Source organism: Trichoplax adhaerens, genomic scaffold (genome assembly GCF_000150275.1).
Source record: "Trichoplax adhaerens TRIADscaffold_18 genomic scaffold, whole genome shotgun sequence".
NCBI lineage: Eukaryota > Metazoa > Placozoa > Uniplacotomia > Trichoplacea > Trichoplacidae > Trichoplax > Trichoplax adhaerens.
The window spans coordinates 183,991-199,522 of NW_002060960.1; the positions used below are offsets into that span (position 1 = coordinate 183,991).

At 33.4% G+C, this 15,532-nt stretch overlaps 2 protein-coding genes across 2 annotated transcripts; one reads left to right on the top strand and one right to left on the bottom strand.

Moving 5' to 3' along the window:
- Nucleotides 1-2,271: 2,271 nt before the first annotated feature.
- Nucleotides 2,272-5,010, top strand: TRIADDRAFT_31584 (uncharacterized protein; the record flags this gene model as incomplete). Its single annotated transcript, XM_002116774.1, has 7 exons — nucleotides 2,272-2,303; nucleotides 3,541-3,574; nucleotides 3,740-3,819; nucleotides 4,197-4,290; nucleotides 4,374-4,463; nucleotides 4,589-4,708; nucleotides 4,855-5,010. Coding segments are annotated over 7 exons (606 nt in total), but the record flags the coding sequence as incomplete, so codon positions are not given.
- Nucleotides 5,011-5,385: 375 nt separating this feature from the next.
- On the bottom strand, nucleotides 5,386-7,767 carry TRIADDRAFT_36591 (expressed hypothetical protein). The gene is made up of 7 exons (XM_002116832.1): nucleotides 7,707-7,767; nucleotides 6,734-6,813; nucleotides 6,465-6,524; nucleotides 6,280-6,339; nucleotides 6,044-6,161; nucleotides 5,815-5,924; nucleotides 5,386-5,732 (listed from the first exon to the last, which is right to left on the bottom strand). The coding sequence occupies exons 1-7, from the start codon at nucleotides 7,738-7,740 to the stop codon at nucleotides 5,637-5,639; spliced, it is 558 nt and encodes a 185-aa protein (XP_002116868.1). The 5' UTR covers nucleotides 7,741-7,767; the 3' UTR covers nucleotides 5,386-5,636.
- Nucleotides 7,768-15,532: the final 7,765 nt, after the last annotated feature.

Sequence of the window (15,532 nt, forward strand, 5' to 3'; positions counted from 1 at the left end):
TTGAAATTACCAGGGTGAATTGAATACTTAGCAGCGTTCAATCCTGTACATCATAAAATTAATGTAATGCAGTAAAGTATCTGTTTCGATATTACGAGGGTAGATTCGCTATTCATATTTTACAGCGTATAATTGATTCAACGCGATAAATTAACCGGTTTCGTGTTAACAGCGTCTCTGTGAAGTAGACTGAGTAGAGTGACTACAACGGGAATGATACAGTAGTTAAAGAATGAGGACACATTGGATGTCAGTGACTACTTAAAAAGAAAGAGACTGGAAAGGAAACGGTCATTTACTCCGCTTAAAATGTGACCGATTATTTTAGTGATCATTTCAACTGTATCGCATGTCTACAACGACATATACTGTCCGCAATGGACATCGAAATTCATGTCGCTGCTATTCGCTTGCTACGTCGATTTTGAGCAGTCGACTGTGTGCAGCATGATACAGTCGTTTTCATCGACCAATATGATAGCAATACTCAACAGTAAAAGCATTTCTCTTCCATCTGCCTGTATTGCGGCTATGGCCAAAGCTAAAACTACGACTACCCTAGTACGCTGTGCCAGAGACAAGGACTACTTTATACTGATCTGTCTGTATGGCATTGGAGGCAAATTTAAAGCACATTTCTTCAAAATTGAAAGACATCATTTATTAAGGCAACACTGATATCTTTCAAGCACTTAAAGGGCACGCCACGCCCCTTTAATTGTGGTCTTATCAACTTGAGTGACATCGTCACATCTCCCGCTGTCATGACGTAACTTCGTCAAGCTTTTTGACTGGCTGTTACCATCACCAGTACCAGCATAGGGTCAAATCGAGCGCGCTTGGGCTCGACAGCAAGAGTTTCATCCTTTTACGGAGCAGCCGCAGTGATCATTGACCTTAGGCTAAAAAGCGCGCCAGCTTGAGGCAGCCGGCAGCAGAAAAGTTGATATATAGCTAGAAAATATGTATTCAATTAATAAAAGTAAAGAGAAAGAGTTCTATGTTGAAGGATACCTGGAAGACAACGATGAACTAGATAGATTTACATTACTACTAGTATCCGTGATAGGACTGTAGATACCGAGCACAGACATGGACTACTCAATCCTACCGGTAACATTGAGTAGTCCTTGCCACATACTGTACAGACTCAGCACGTAAAAGAAAGAAAAGAAAGAGAGGTCGTTGACTATCCTGGTGTAAAAATGGGGAGGCCAATTATTTTATTGGTCATTTCAACTGTATCGCATATCTGTAACGACATACCACCCTATCTGCGATTGACATCTGAATTAGCTGCTAAATCTGTTTTTTACAGCATGATACACGCTTTCATTAATGTCGTGTAATAGAACGATGGGGAAAAGGAAGCGCCTCCACATTTATTTTGCACTGGTAGCCACTTTGCGTCCGTCTTTCTTTCCTTCCTTTCTTTTTAAGCAATTGGCGCTTGATATTTTATTACTTTTTAAGGCAGTATGGAATAATTCGAATTCTTTCAAGTTTCTTATACAAACTATCAGTCGCTGCTGCATGTACGGTGGCTCCAAGGCCATTTTACAAGTAACCACGTGATGCCAGTCTTATCTAGACGATTGAGCTGATCATGTGACTGATAATAATAGGGATAGATAAGGTAAAGTGCGGCAAATACGAATATTGATCCACGACAACGTTTAATAGCAAGTTGCCATAGGCAGTTTTCCCTACCATTCGGGAGGCTTGTAGCAAAGTTCAAGGCAGAATAGTGTAAGCAAATTGCCAATGCTTGGTTGTAGTATCGATGGATTATACAGTAGTTCTTCTAGCTGATTGATCTTCTGATTTTGCTGTAGATAGGAGATTGGGTATAGCCTGCAATAGTGACCGGCGGTGTATGACTTGACTTGGAGAAGAACCATACGACGGATAAAGATATCAACAGGTAGAAGATGATGAGCTGCCATAGCCCTACCATTTCAAATGGATATATGCCAATCTTTCCACAAAGCCCTTCGGGAAGAATTCAAGTAAGTCTGTAGATACGTTATGTACGTGAATAGCCACAGGAGGACAGTCAAAGTGGAACTAACTTAAACTCTTCAAGGATGGGTGGGACAACGATGTAGCTACTGTCTCCATTGTATGATGATGCCCTGTTTTACTTTTGTACTCAAATATAGTCTAGTTGTCTTGATCACAAGCTGCATAGATGCGTATAAGTTATGAATTAAAATCTCCCAAATCTTATGACATCACTGTTTGACTCTGATATTTTTCTCTTAAATCTAGTTAATACTTGGCCCGATGTTCTCCGGAAAAACGTAAGTCTAATAATGATGATTGAAAGATGTGCTGCGTAGTGTTGACATTCTTGCATGAAATGATGACATCGATGCTGTGCTCACTGAATATTGTTATGACCATATCTGTTATATATACAGTATATATATAATATATATAAAAGTTCTTATTTTATATATATATATACGAATATTTGATAATTTCAGCCACGATGCAATCGCTCAATTCAATAGTTTTATAGTGAGAGATATTAATTTTTTTTCCATTATAATTATAATTATTCAAGCTGCTCAATACATCCATTACGGGCTTTGCTAGGGTTTTACTGGTTCTACTGTTTTGTACATGGAATAATTATACTATATTCAATAGTCTTCATCGTAATAGACTGTTTATTTGAATATCGTACCTGATATTATTATTTTTTTACTTTAAATCGTTACAATATTAAGTATACTACTACCTAGACAGCACGATTTGAGCTTCTAAACCACGATAATGCAATCGAATTCTATTCGCGCGTTATTTTCATATCAAATTTAATTCAGCAATTAGCGTAATATACGGCTTGGCATCTTTGACACAATGCATTGTTTAAAATTTTATAAATTGCATTACAATAGCTAGCTCAGTTGTAACCCTATTACTATAAATGAGTAAAGGTCGAACTTTGATTGTTCTATGTTGGCTAATTCATTGTTTACTTATACGTACTTATACTGATGTACACGATGGCTAGTTTACTTCAATTGATATTAAAGTTGTAGTAGAAGGCCCGACATGAGTATAGAGCGTTTCTACTGTATACTGTCTACAGGTTACGGATTAAATTGGATGGAATTGCAGCTAATGCAATTGCAGTCATTACAGTAAAACGTTTGGACTCGACTTCTGTAAATATTGACGTCATAATAATGCGGGAGGGTACTGTTCTAATTATTGTTGTAGGCTACTAATAAAATCACTGAATACAATAAAACTTCACTACCCCTCTCCGTGCTAATCTTTGGCAGTCCAGTAATGGCCTAGAAAAGAAATTCGTAGAAATTTATTGTAGTTTATGCCTCTCCTGCAATATTGAACCACATCTATGCTGCAGTTTAATTCTGTTTATTAGCAAACGCTAAATGGATACATTGGTGTCGGTTATATTTCGCGATTATGTTATTTATGTGTTGCTAACATGACTATTGTTTATTCTAACATTGGCATTGATGTAAATTCCTCTTTTTTTAATATTCTATTTGGATAATGTAGGACAGAATTGATGCGCCGTGTCAGAAGATTACAGGTTTGAAATTTGAAGTTTATAGTGCATTGTATCTTTAGCGTCGATTCTAGCATAAATCTAGTTTTATATGTTTCGTCTTACTGTCACTAAAATATTGTTACTTGTTGTGTCTATTGTGGTATTCGGGTCAATTTCTTATAATATTTGCTAACCCAACTCCTCTAGATTGGCAACCAATCTTGTGTAATCATTAAGTATGCAAATGATAACAGATACGACAAGGATGGCGTAGCAACGCATGATCTGTAAGTATTTATAGTACAATTATGATTAGTATTCAATAGTGAAGACACACTCATAGACGAGTATTTGCTAATGCTTACTTGAATTTCTTCAGTACTATTGATGAATTCAAGTTATTCAGATCTGAAAATATCTTACGTAATATATTCTTGTTAGATATTTAGTTACGGGAATCATAGAATAGAAGTAGTTTTAGGCTATGTTAAATTCACTTTGTGAAACATTACAGAGTCGTGTATGTATTTCATTCATGATTAACGTATTGGCTACAATTTATTTTGACAAGTAACGATTTAAAATTGAACATGTATACTTCAAATTTCATTCACCATATGAACTACATTTTTAATAGAGTAACAATATAACAATATTTTCTTAGGCAAATTGCAAAAGCGATTTCGTCTAATGATTTATTTAGCATCGAATCTCAAGCAGAAAGCTACGGTGTAATTGGTATTGATGAAGGCCAATTTGTAAGTTTCATGCAATATCTTAGTGTATCAATCAATGCCAACACTTCGATCGACTATAAACGATTATTTGTGTTACATTACAGTTTCCGGATGTGGTGCCATTCGCTGAGCACATGGCTAATAAGGGTAAATTAGTTATTGTTGCTGCATTGGATGGAACATTTCAAAGGAAGGTATTACACCCATATTTAGATATCATCACGGATATTATAGCTACATTATAATTAAGGTGTTGTCCATTAGATCTTATTCTTTGTGTAATTTAATTTTATTTTTGTTATTCATCAATTGCAAATAGGGATTTGGAGATTTTCTAAATTTGATTCCCTTAGCTGAAGATGTTATGAAACTAAGTGCTGTATGCATGCTTTGCTATTCGGAGGGAGCTTTTACGAAGCGTTTAAGTAGTGAACAAACGGTACAGTGACTAAAATTATCAAATTTGACAACTTTTAGTGCATTCTTGATTTGTAAATTGCTATTTAGTTAAGTAACTTTAGTTTGCGTATGTTTGTGCTAATGTATTATTCTTACAACATTTCGTGAATAATGCTATGTATGCAGGTGGAAGTCATTGGGGGAACTGATAAATATATGGCGGTATGTAGAAACTGTTACAAGAAGCCCATCAAAGAACTTCACTTACAGGAAACTCCTACAAAGGCTACAAACCTTGGCAGGAAGTTGATCTTGGACGAAGAAGTGACTGCAAGCTCTTAATCTAAGCAGCGCGCATAGGTTCCAGAGCGAAAATTAAGACGTGAGAAGGACACGAGTAAATTTATTATACCCATTTTTGACATACTACTAGATGCAATCATGTTGTTTTACGCGACTTATTTACATCCTGTTTTTAATTCTTTGCACACTTGAAATATGCGTAGTTTACCGATGTTTGTGCAGAGATCCTGTATCTGTTACTTATTGTTTAATTTTCTAGATACAGTATTAGATTTTTACGAAATTACCTCATGAAATTACTAATATTGTATTCATTTTTGCTACCATATTTATGGTAATAATACTTCATGTAGAATAATCTAATCTATCCATTCATTAATTTTTTTTCAAGTAATTTAATTAGCGATGATATTTAGTAAAAGCGCATTTATTTTATTAACTTTTACTTGTTTCTACTGTATTAGCCACGCAAATTGTTGTAAACAAATGATCAATTAATAACACTAGAAATGAAATTGTATAGTAACTGCAATAATGTTACTAGGGGTAATTGATGTAGTTGGGCTTCCAATAAGATGGACTCATACTATCTTAGCATTTTACGTACTTCAATATTACTTAGAGGTATTTACAGTTGAAAGTAAAACTTTAAAACACTCCATTTTTCAGACACATTTAAATTTTTCTAAACATTCTTCATAATGTGAATGAAATGATTGTGCTATAGCTTTGAATGGCTCCTCTATATTTAGATTTTCTTTCTGTTTAGTGTAAAAAATTAGACGAGTTTAATGTTAGTTAATTCTTTAAAGCTGGGAACTTAATTAATCGACCATATCATACCGCAGAACATTCAAAGTATTCCAAATTATGTTTCTTAGCAAACTCGCTGCCGGCGTTAGTATCCACATCGCGACGTCCTTTCAAATCAATCTTGTTAGCAACAACCGCGCCTAAGAAATTATAACATATTAATTAAGGCAAATAAATAGTTTTTCAAAGTTTCTGAAAGTTCAAACTACAAAATTGAATAAGTATATTTGATTTCTGAAGAAATAATTCAATATATTACCCATTAAATGATTATTGTACGATTTATCTTTTATCCTTTCCAACCACTTTTCACAATTTATAAGTGATTGAGGATTGGTGACATCAAATACGAGGAGAAAAACATCTATTCCATCCCACTATAAGTATATAGAAGATTAATATAGTCTCAGTTTTAAATAATGTTAATCATTTTGAAAAACATTTATGATCGAAATTTTCTATACGAAAAATTTAGATAGATATAGCAATTCTTACATTAGATATTACATGGTCCGAAAACATTTCTTTGCCACCGGAGTCGTAAATATATAATTCCTTTAATATTATGAATAAATGAGTAAATGAAAGAAATACTTGTGTTACAGAAAGGACTAATAAGCGATACTAGAAGATAACATTGTTCAGTGTTATAGAGTTAGTACTGTATTGATTTTACTCACAACAGTTGCTTTTGTATTTGGTACGGTAATGCTCTTGACAATCAGCTCAATACCAGTTGTCTGTAGAATAAGAACAGCAATTAAGTAAATTTACAAAGATTAGGTATCTTATTTCGTAGAGATTAAGCCAAAAGATGTATTTACAATATGAAAATGTACGACTGTATGCTTGTTTGTAACAGAAAATGCTTGATTTAGAAACTAATTGCAAATTATCATACGTGTATATCATTATCTATGGAAATTAGTATTTACTGTAGGTTACGTACCATTAAATAATTTTTAGGATAATGAGTTCCATCGCTGTGGAATACTTGTGTTAGAGCACTTTTACCGACGGTGTCATCACCTATTAAGAAATTATTATTCAATTTTAGATCCTTCTCTTATTTGATAATTTCATTTCGCGAAATGGTAGAGCAAAGTGGAATCGTTGATTGTAAAATACATTCGAGAGAAATTTTCTGCTTATAACTTCAGTGTCATAAACCATCCGAATAAAGAAGCGCCGTAGGTTTCGTTTATGCATTTTGAAATTGACACTGAAGAAGTTTGTTTCCATAACTTTGTATCACTCGTAGAACTCAAATATTGAAAAAAAAGGACTACGTATTCATGATCATTATCAGGAAGCCAAGCTGACTACTGTAATATGTAAAATAAGTTTTCAGTTTATAACGAATATCAGTGACGGATCGAGCATCCACATGGAATAATTGACACTCACCAATGCGATCAATTAGGCCAAGGAAAAATAAGATGGTGCACCCGCAATCATTATTTTATTGCTACGTATACTGTACGACACAATATTTCAACTTGAAGAAAAACAACGTTACTTTTTCTTAGCTTCAATTAGCGTGCATCTAGTCATAAGCTAAAACTGTGCAATAAACTATGGTCGATATATAGCCTCTTTATAACCTCTTAAGAGCGTGTAAGAATACTAACGGATCATTTTATCATATTTCTTTCAGGTTCAGATCATTTAACTTTTCTGTTGTGCAAGAAATAGGACGTCAATTTTTGGATGAGCATGATGATGATACACTAGTAACGACTTGTTTCGATTAGACCGTATCCAACTTGAACACTTCAACGAAGCGGTCAAAACCGAAGCAACGAAGGTAGATCATAATTCTAGAAATTAATTCACTCGCTTTAACCGTTCTACCATTTATTTTTACTTCATCATACAATTATGAAGTAGAATTGAGTACAGAGTAAAAAAAGATAAAGTACCTGCAATGATACATTTTGCCCGTAAGAGAGTCATCTTATCTCCATGGAAATCCCGTTTAATGAAAGAAAATGACTGCGCAAGTTCGCATTAAGAGCTACGTCTACTGTGCCGTATAGTACTGTACAGTATAATACTGTAGAGCAGTACAGTACAGTGTACTGTAGACTGCCATATGAACTGGTACTGTACAGTGTACAGTACAGTATATGCGTGGCAGTTGGGACAGACAGACAGATAGGTAGAAAAGTCCTCCGCTCCGAATGTTTCGAGCAGACAAAGAGATGAGCAGTAAAGTCCTCCGTTCTTGCAAATTAGTTTACTATGGAATTTAACACCAACTACAAGCAATCTGGACTGCTATGTACAAAGCAATGAAAACATAGAGATAGGAAGAAGAACCAGACTTAGATCAGGGGCTACTAAAGAAGGAATGCTATGCCACTTGGAGATTTCTCTACGACTAACGTAATAACGTATTAGTTTTTAGAAGTCGCTGGTGCTACTACAGTACGGTGCAGTACTGACAATTCGAAAAGGCGAAGATTCGTTCAGTACCTGCACGTTAAGCCCAACCATTTGAATCAATATTTTTTGTACACCTAGCTGAAACTGTCCTACTGGTACGTTATGCCGTTAAGAGCATATCTAAAGAAAGAAAAAAATATGTAAATACGTTCATTTTTTTACCAGACATGTTCTTAAGGGTATAACGCTCCAGTAGGACAGTTTCAGCTAGTTGTAGCAAAAATATTAATTCAAATGACGCAGATTTGCTATGTTTTTAAATAATCGACCATTGAAATCAATCTTGATAGAGGCTTACTGTACTATAGATTGTACAGGCATCCTACGCCATAATCCGTCGTAAGTTTTGAAGGGAGAGAAGGAACACTGTACCGCTGCTTGCATATTACTAATATTTGGAAAATGCTAAGATTAGAGCAGTACCCACACTCCTACAGTACGACACGGATTAGCCATGTTAAACGATCGATCATTGAAATCAATCTTACAGAGGCTTCCTGTACTGTAGATTGTGTAGACATAGTACGTATAATCCGCCATCGGCGGGTATAAAATGCCGGAAGTTTTTAAGGAAGAGAATGTACTGTAGATTGTGCGGACATCCTACGGCATAATCCGCCGTCGAGGGTATAAGCCGAGAGTTTTTAAGGAAGTGAAGAAATACTGCGATACTACTTGCACAGTGCTGGCATTTGGCAAGTGTTAAGATTAGCGCCGTGTCGACAGTATGATGCAGATTAGTTATATTGAACCAGCGATCATTGAAATCAATCTTTAGAGAGGCTTACTGTATTGTAGATTGTGCAGGCACCCTACGATATAATCCGCCGTCGAGAATATAAAAAGTCGGGAGTTGCTTATTAAGAGATAGAAGGATCACAGTACCGGTGTTTGTACAGTACAGCAATGTTATTTCGTAGCAGATATTGTAGTAAAAGTATAAATGAAATTTATTGCTATCTATATACATAAAGCGAACTCAAAGTTTAGGAATAAGTCAAATAAGATCTGCTAAATTTTTTAGAAGTGAAGATGAAAGTATACAAGATAACCGATAAGTAAAAATGCTCCCGAAACTTCACGAAGACCAATGCTACTCGAGATATCTATACGGCAAACGACATATGCACGATCACAGACGGTATGTAGTGTGGGTTTCTCAATAAGATACACGTAGTCTATTCTTAGTAAACGTTATTTTCCACTACATTATAGCATAACTTCATCCAGGTATAATCTATAATATTCAACAATTGACGCCGTAGAAATCTCCTTCTACTCTAATTGAATTATATCATAAAACTACCTTAACAGAGAAGTAAAAATATCCTCAATAGCCATTGGTATTGATAGACGATTTCCTCCTGCTGTGCTTATTACATTGTAAAAGCTGTCTCCACGCATCAATTTCGTTAATTAGCTCAACTAGTTACACGACAAGCTTGCGCACTTTACCTATTCTACTTTGCTATAGCTATTCGACAAGTTTACGTCAATGGATACACTATTACCTTAGACGTTTTTCTCTTCACACTCACTTCAATAAAGACTCTGTTTTCAATAAGCTACGCTCTCGTCAGTTATTGCAATTATGATGAACTCACAATCTTCCTAAACATTGCGGGCTGTATCATTTGTATCATTGCTTCTTCTATTGTAATCAGCTCTGTATAAGGATGCCAAAGTATACGAGTACTCGTGCACCAATGATAAAATAATAAATATAATCATTTATTTAAATATTTGCGATAGTTTAACTAGGAGGTTTATTTTAGGCTTAGGATAAGGTTTGTTTGCACTATTTTGAGTAAACGCTAATGGGTAATATGGAGTTAATTCTATTATTGTACGGGTAAATACGTAACGCATCCAGCTGCGCTGACTGTCACTGTTCATCTCCTAATCGGAAATTTATTATTGCGATCACAAATTATATCTACAGCGATTACATGCAATATACCGAAATGAAGGATTCTATATTGTATAAGCCATGCACAAAGTTATTTCTTGAAATTTGAGCGATAGAAAGTGGCGAATTGCACTTTATTTTTTCTCCTACATTTTAAAGGTAGCCTCTTGCATACATTAATTACCGTTTGGATAGACTATGACTTTTCGAAAAACATAAGTAAGTGAAGAATGTTACAGTTCTATAATCATCATTATAATTCCAAGACTATTACTGTAGGACATGAATACAGCAAATATATTGCAGTGATATACCCTTATTCGATTGTAATCATAGCTATATTTGATTGTATTGGTAGCCACATTTGATATAATTAGATTACTAAAATAGATACTACCATATTAGATGATTGCTAACTACTATATTAGAAATTGCTGTTTACTAATATTAGCCAGTTGACTAATTATGATACAAGATTTGTGTAGCTTGATACACTTTAATTGCGAAGATACCTAGCACCGAAAGGTGTTGGACATTAATAGAAGAGTAGAGATATTTAAATAGATTGATTCTTATTGTAGGATATAATGATGAGATACTTAAGGAAAAATATCCTGTTTGATGATTCAGATATGATTGTAACTAATTATAGTATCGTAAATGAATATAACGAAAGATATTTAAGAACTGGGAAGATGACTTCACATTAGCGACTTCACTTCACTTTGAGCTCAGAATACATTAGAACAGATTTTCGTAGTAATTATTTATTTTCTCTAGTATTCTTGAACGTTGTAAGAAGTGCCTTTTTGAAAATTTTATTTAACTAAGGCTGTTATTTCTGAAATGCTTTTATTGTAGATACAGTATATAATATATAATGCGAATTAAAAAGTACCAGTACTTACAGTATAGAACGCAAATTACATCGAGCTTAGATTTTATTAGTATAAACGGTATATTCAAGCTAGTAACTATATTTTATGTTAGTAATTTTCACCTTGAATACCTTATATGGGGATAAAATTATAGATAAAAAGCAAGGATAAAAGTTATAGTTAATTCAAATTACTATTTGAATCATAAATAAAGAATTGGCATCACTCGGTTGATGGTAAGCCCTTTGTCTTTGGATTGATTCAATTGTGAAACGATAAAATATTAAACCGCAATTTATAATTAAAAAGACATTTATTAACTTTTAAACAGATCACCCTATTTTATCAGTCAATGCAATAAAATATGAAATCTATAAGTTAATAAAAAAGTAAACCTTGTTTACTATTACCAATATTATCTCGAGGATTAACATTATACGGAAACACCAGCACAGATTTTTCAAATCTACTGTCACAGTGAAACACTATTTACATATTGCGAGCAAGGTACCAATAAGGACGAAATATTGTATTGAACATACGTATACAGTATTATTGGCATAAAGCAAAAAGAGAAATCATAATTGTGTAGCACATTTTACGTTTTAGATAGTACTATTGATCTCTGGAGAATAGTAATTGCGATCATTTTAGAAAACAAAATAGCGTAGCTCATTATTTATTCGATATCTGATAAATTAGCAACTTAAAATGTGTTCAGAACTAACTAACAAGAAATTATAACCAATAAAATATCGTCATCGGCGAATATGCCTTTTCGATAAGCTCGAGAAAATTCGAAATACTGAATGAAAGCAATTAGAAGAAACGATACACGATATACAGTAATGCCTATGTCGAATGGATATTTTGAAGTAAAATAAATATGATAAAAGTAGCAATAAAAATAAATTCTTCTCTTTGATACTGTATTATATCCAGGAATAATTTACTGAATGAAAGGTAACCATAACGAATTGTACAAAGGCGATCAGATGATTTACATAAATGAATGAAATTTTCGTTGTTAGCGATTATCTATCACGGTAAAATGGTAATGCTAGCATCCATTATATTTACCGATATCGTGCTTAAATTATCGATTTATAGACAACGATACAAACATAAATTAATTCTTCGAAACTCTAAATTCATGAATATTATAATTATAATGTATAAATTGGCTGAATCCGTTTTAATAATTTTTCTAGACAGTAGGTTTTATTTGAAGCCTAATTACACTCGAGATAAATATTAGCTAGTATTATTTCGTAGAAATGTAATCAAGTTCACCATTATATGTTAAATGAGCTCTTGCTACTGGCAAATCCGTTGGAAAAATTCCACATTTACTTGTACAACCAACGCGATATATACTAATTCTATTACAGCCTCTTGAGTAGCGAAAGTGCGACGAATAAACCATTTCATTGAAGAGTCCGCATGTTGTACTATTGATTTCCATAACGCGGCAGTTGACTGGATAGCAAATTTTGCAACTAAAACTTTGACGCACTAAGCAACCATCTGGAGTGCGAAATTGTATATTAAAAAGGTAGTTTTGTTCCAAAATAGTGCACTCGTTTTTCGCAGTAATGTTATTTACAGTATCCGCTGAAATTTTTCCTGGATCGATACAAAGCTTGTTTTGCACGAATTCATTCTCTACTTGGTAAATTTCAGTAGCATTACTTGTTGGTACATGATTCATTACGAAATATATCAGCTTTAAAACAACCTATCGTGAAATTAGATAATATGGCACACCGATTACATTGGGTTTACTTAAGATTAGGTATCGGAAATAGAACATGAAACAATATTGCTGATGTAGGTAGGGCTAGTGCTACATATATGTTATGTTATCAATATCTAAATTGTTATAAGTAAAAAAGTGCTTACTCTTGTATAGTTAGCAATATTTAGAAAAGCATAATCTGTAGTAATTCTTTCGGCTAATTAAAAACATTGAGCGCTAATATTAGATATGATTGAACGATTGGCTTATTTTCGACGAAAAAATAAAATATTAGTATTCAACTGGAAAACATTTTTTCATAATTATAATCCGCCACGATGGGATTGTGAAAGTTTTATGAAGAACGAAGTATCTACTTAGCAGAGCTAAAGATGAGCAGGATAGAAAACTGTTGAGATGAGATTTATGTATATCATACATATACGCTTATAACCTATCTTATCAGCAGCGCACTGCGACAGATTTAAAATTAGTGATGATATTTTGAAAAATATGATCTGTAGTAATTCTTTCGGTTTATTAAAAATATCGAGAATTAATATTAGATATACCTAGCTTATTTCCGACGAAAAGATTATGTATTAGTATTCAACTAGAAAATTTTCTTTCATAATTATAATCCGTCAAGATAGCATTATGATTTATGAAGAACGCATTATCTACTTAGCAGAACTAAAACTGAGCAGGATAGAAAACTATTTTACCCCATACGTTTAAAAAATAGACTTTTAGTGTAAGTTACGCATCAATGAACGACTTACTAGGCATTTAATCATAAGTTTACTCGTTTTCTTGCTATCAGAGATCAAAAATGATCTACGATTAGGAATAGCTTGGCTTGAAGGTCCAGATTTATGGCATGTAGTCATTATTGCTTCCATGATGGTGATGGTTGAATTAGTGAAGAAAAGAATGCCTTTCTCAGAAAGTTTCATCGTTATATAGGCGATTCTAATCACCTTAGCTATGGTCCAATTTGCCCAACTATGCACTGTTTATGCAAATTAGAAAATTCTAATTAGATTTTATTGAGACTACCCTACCTTTATCTACCTATGAATTATCATAAACTAGCTAACTATATGCATGCTCATTTATCATTCATCGAGTTAACGTATTATTAACTAGCTGGTAGAGATTTCTCGTAATAAGGTGAAATTTAATAATATTATGAGAAGTACTGGAAATTAGGGGAAAAGTAGGCGTAACTTTGGTCAATAAGTATCTCATAGCCTAGCCTTTGTACACCATTACCGATACATAACTGCAATTCAATGGATTACATCATATTGTTATTTATTATTGCAAAGCAAAAATTTAAAACTTTAAGTTAAGCAATGACAGTAAGATAGAGCCTTTTAAAATTAGAAAAATACTACTTTGTAAGTATTTAATTGCTATACTGCATTTCTCTATCAAAGATGTTGGTAATACAGATTTTTCGTTGATATAAATACTGTCATGATTTTGCATGGACAATCAAACTACCTAGATGATATTTCATTAAAACCAGCATAAAATTAAAAATAAAATGGTCACTTCATGGCATCATGGTGATTATGTCGTTATGTCATACTCTGGGACTATCATCATAAACTCAGATCGCATTGGTATGATTATCTACCTTTATTTAAGCCGTTATTGGTATTTTGGTAAGGTAGCGTTTATTTTAGTTTTATCATTGTAATTAATATGTACAACTGAAATGAAATGAATCTTTTACGTGATATATGAAAAAAAAATCGCTATTTGCTGGCGGTATCAATTTCTCTTTTAGATTTCATTTAGAATAACAGAATAGGATTATGTAGGAAAACTTCTTTACCTAAGGATCTTTTGATCACATTTATTTTCAAAGACAACAATAAATCATCCAGTAACGATAGCATAATATAGATGTACATTGCATCGATGACGCGTTGCTTTAATCACTTCTATTCAATTTCAGGTTAACGATTGGAATTCCTATACTATATTCTATGATATGAGCAAGTTATTTTTTCGTAGTTCTCTGGTCACGAGCTATTAGCGTAATTGCTGGGAATTTAGCATGACGATTTCTTGGAATTGCAATGCTGGATATGCTAAGAATGCAATGACGTAACCCTGCCATCGAAATTTCTCTCGAATACTTAGAAGTCTATTATTAGCTTGATTTGAGCTTAACCCTTTATGAATTAGTTTAAATTAGATCTACTAGTATTTTAAGAACAGAAGATGATAGTATACAAGACGACCAAAAATTAACAATGATCCCAAAACTTCCAGACGATTTCGAGTAGATTACCCGTGATATTCATGAGCAAACACAACGGGTATGTCGTGTATGCTTCTCAATAAGATATATGTAGTCTACTCTTAGTAAAAGTGATTTTCCACTATATTATAGCATAACTCCATCTAGATATAATCTACATTAACAATTTACACTGTGGGTATCTCTTTCTACTCTAATTGAATTATATCGTAGAACTACCTTAACATAGAAGTAAGATATCCTTAATAACCATTCGTGTTTACGAGCGATTTTCTCCTGCTGTGCCAATTGCGTAGTAAAAGAGCTATCTTCATGCCTCAATTTCGTTAGTTAGGTCAGTTAGTTACACAGTAAGCTTGCACGCTTTACCTATTCTACTTTACAACTATTCGACAAATTTACATCGTTATACATGCTATAACCTTACACGGTTTCTCTTCACACTCATTGCAATAAAGACTCTGCTTTCAATAAACAAATTTCTTGATCATTTATTA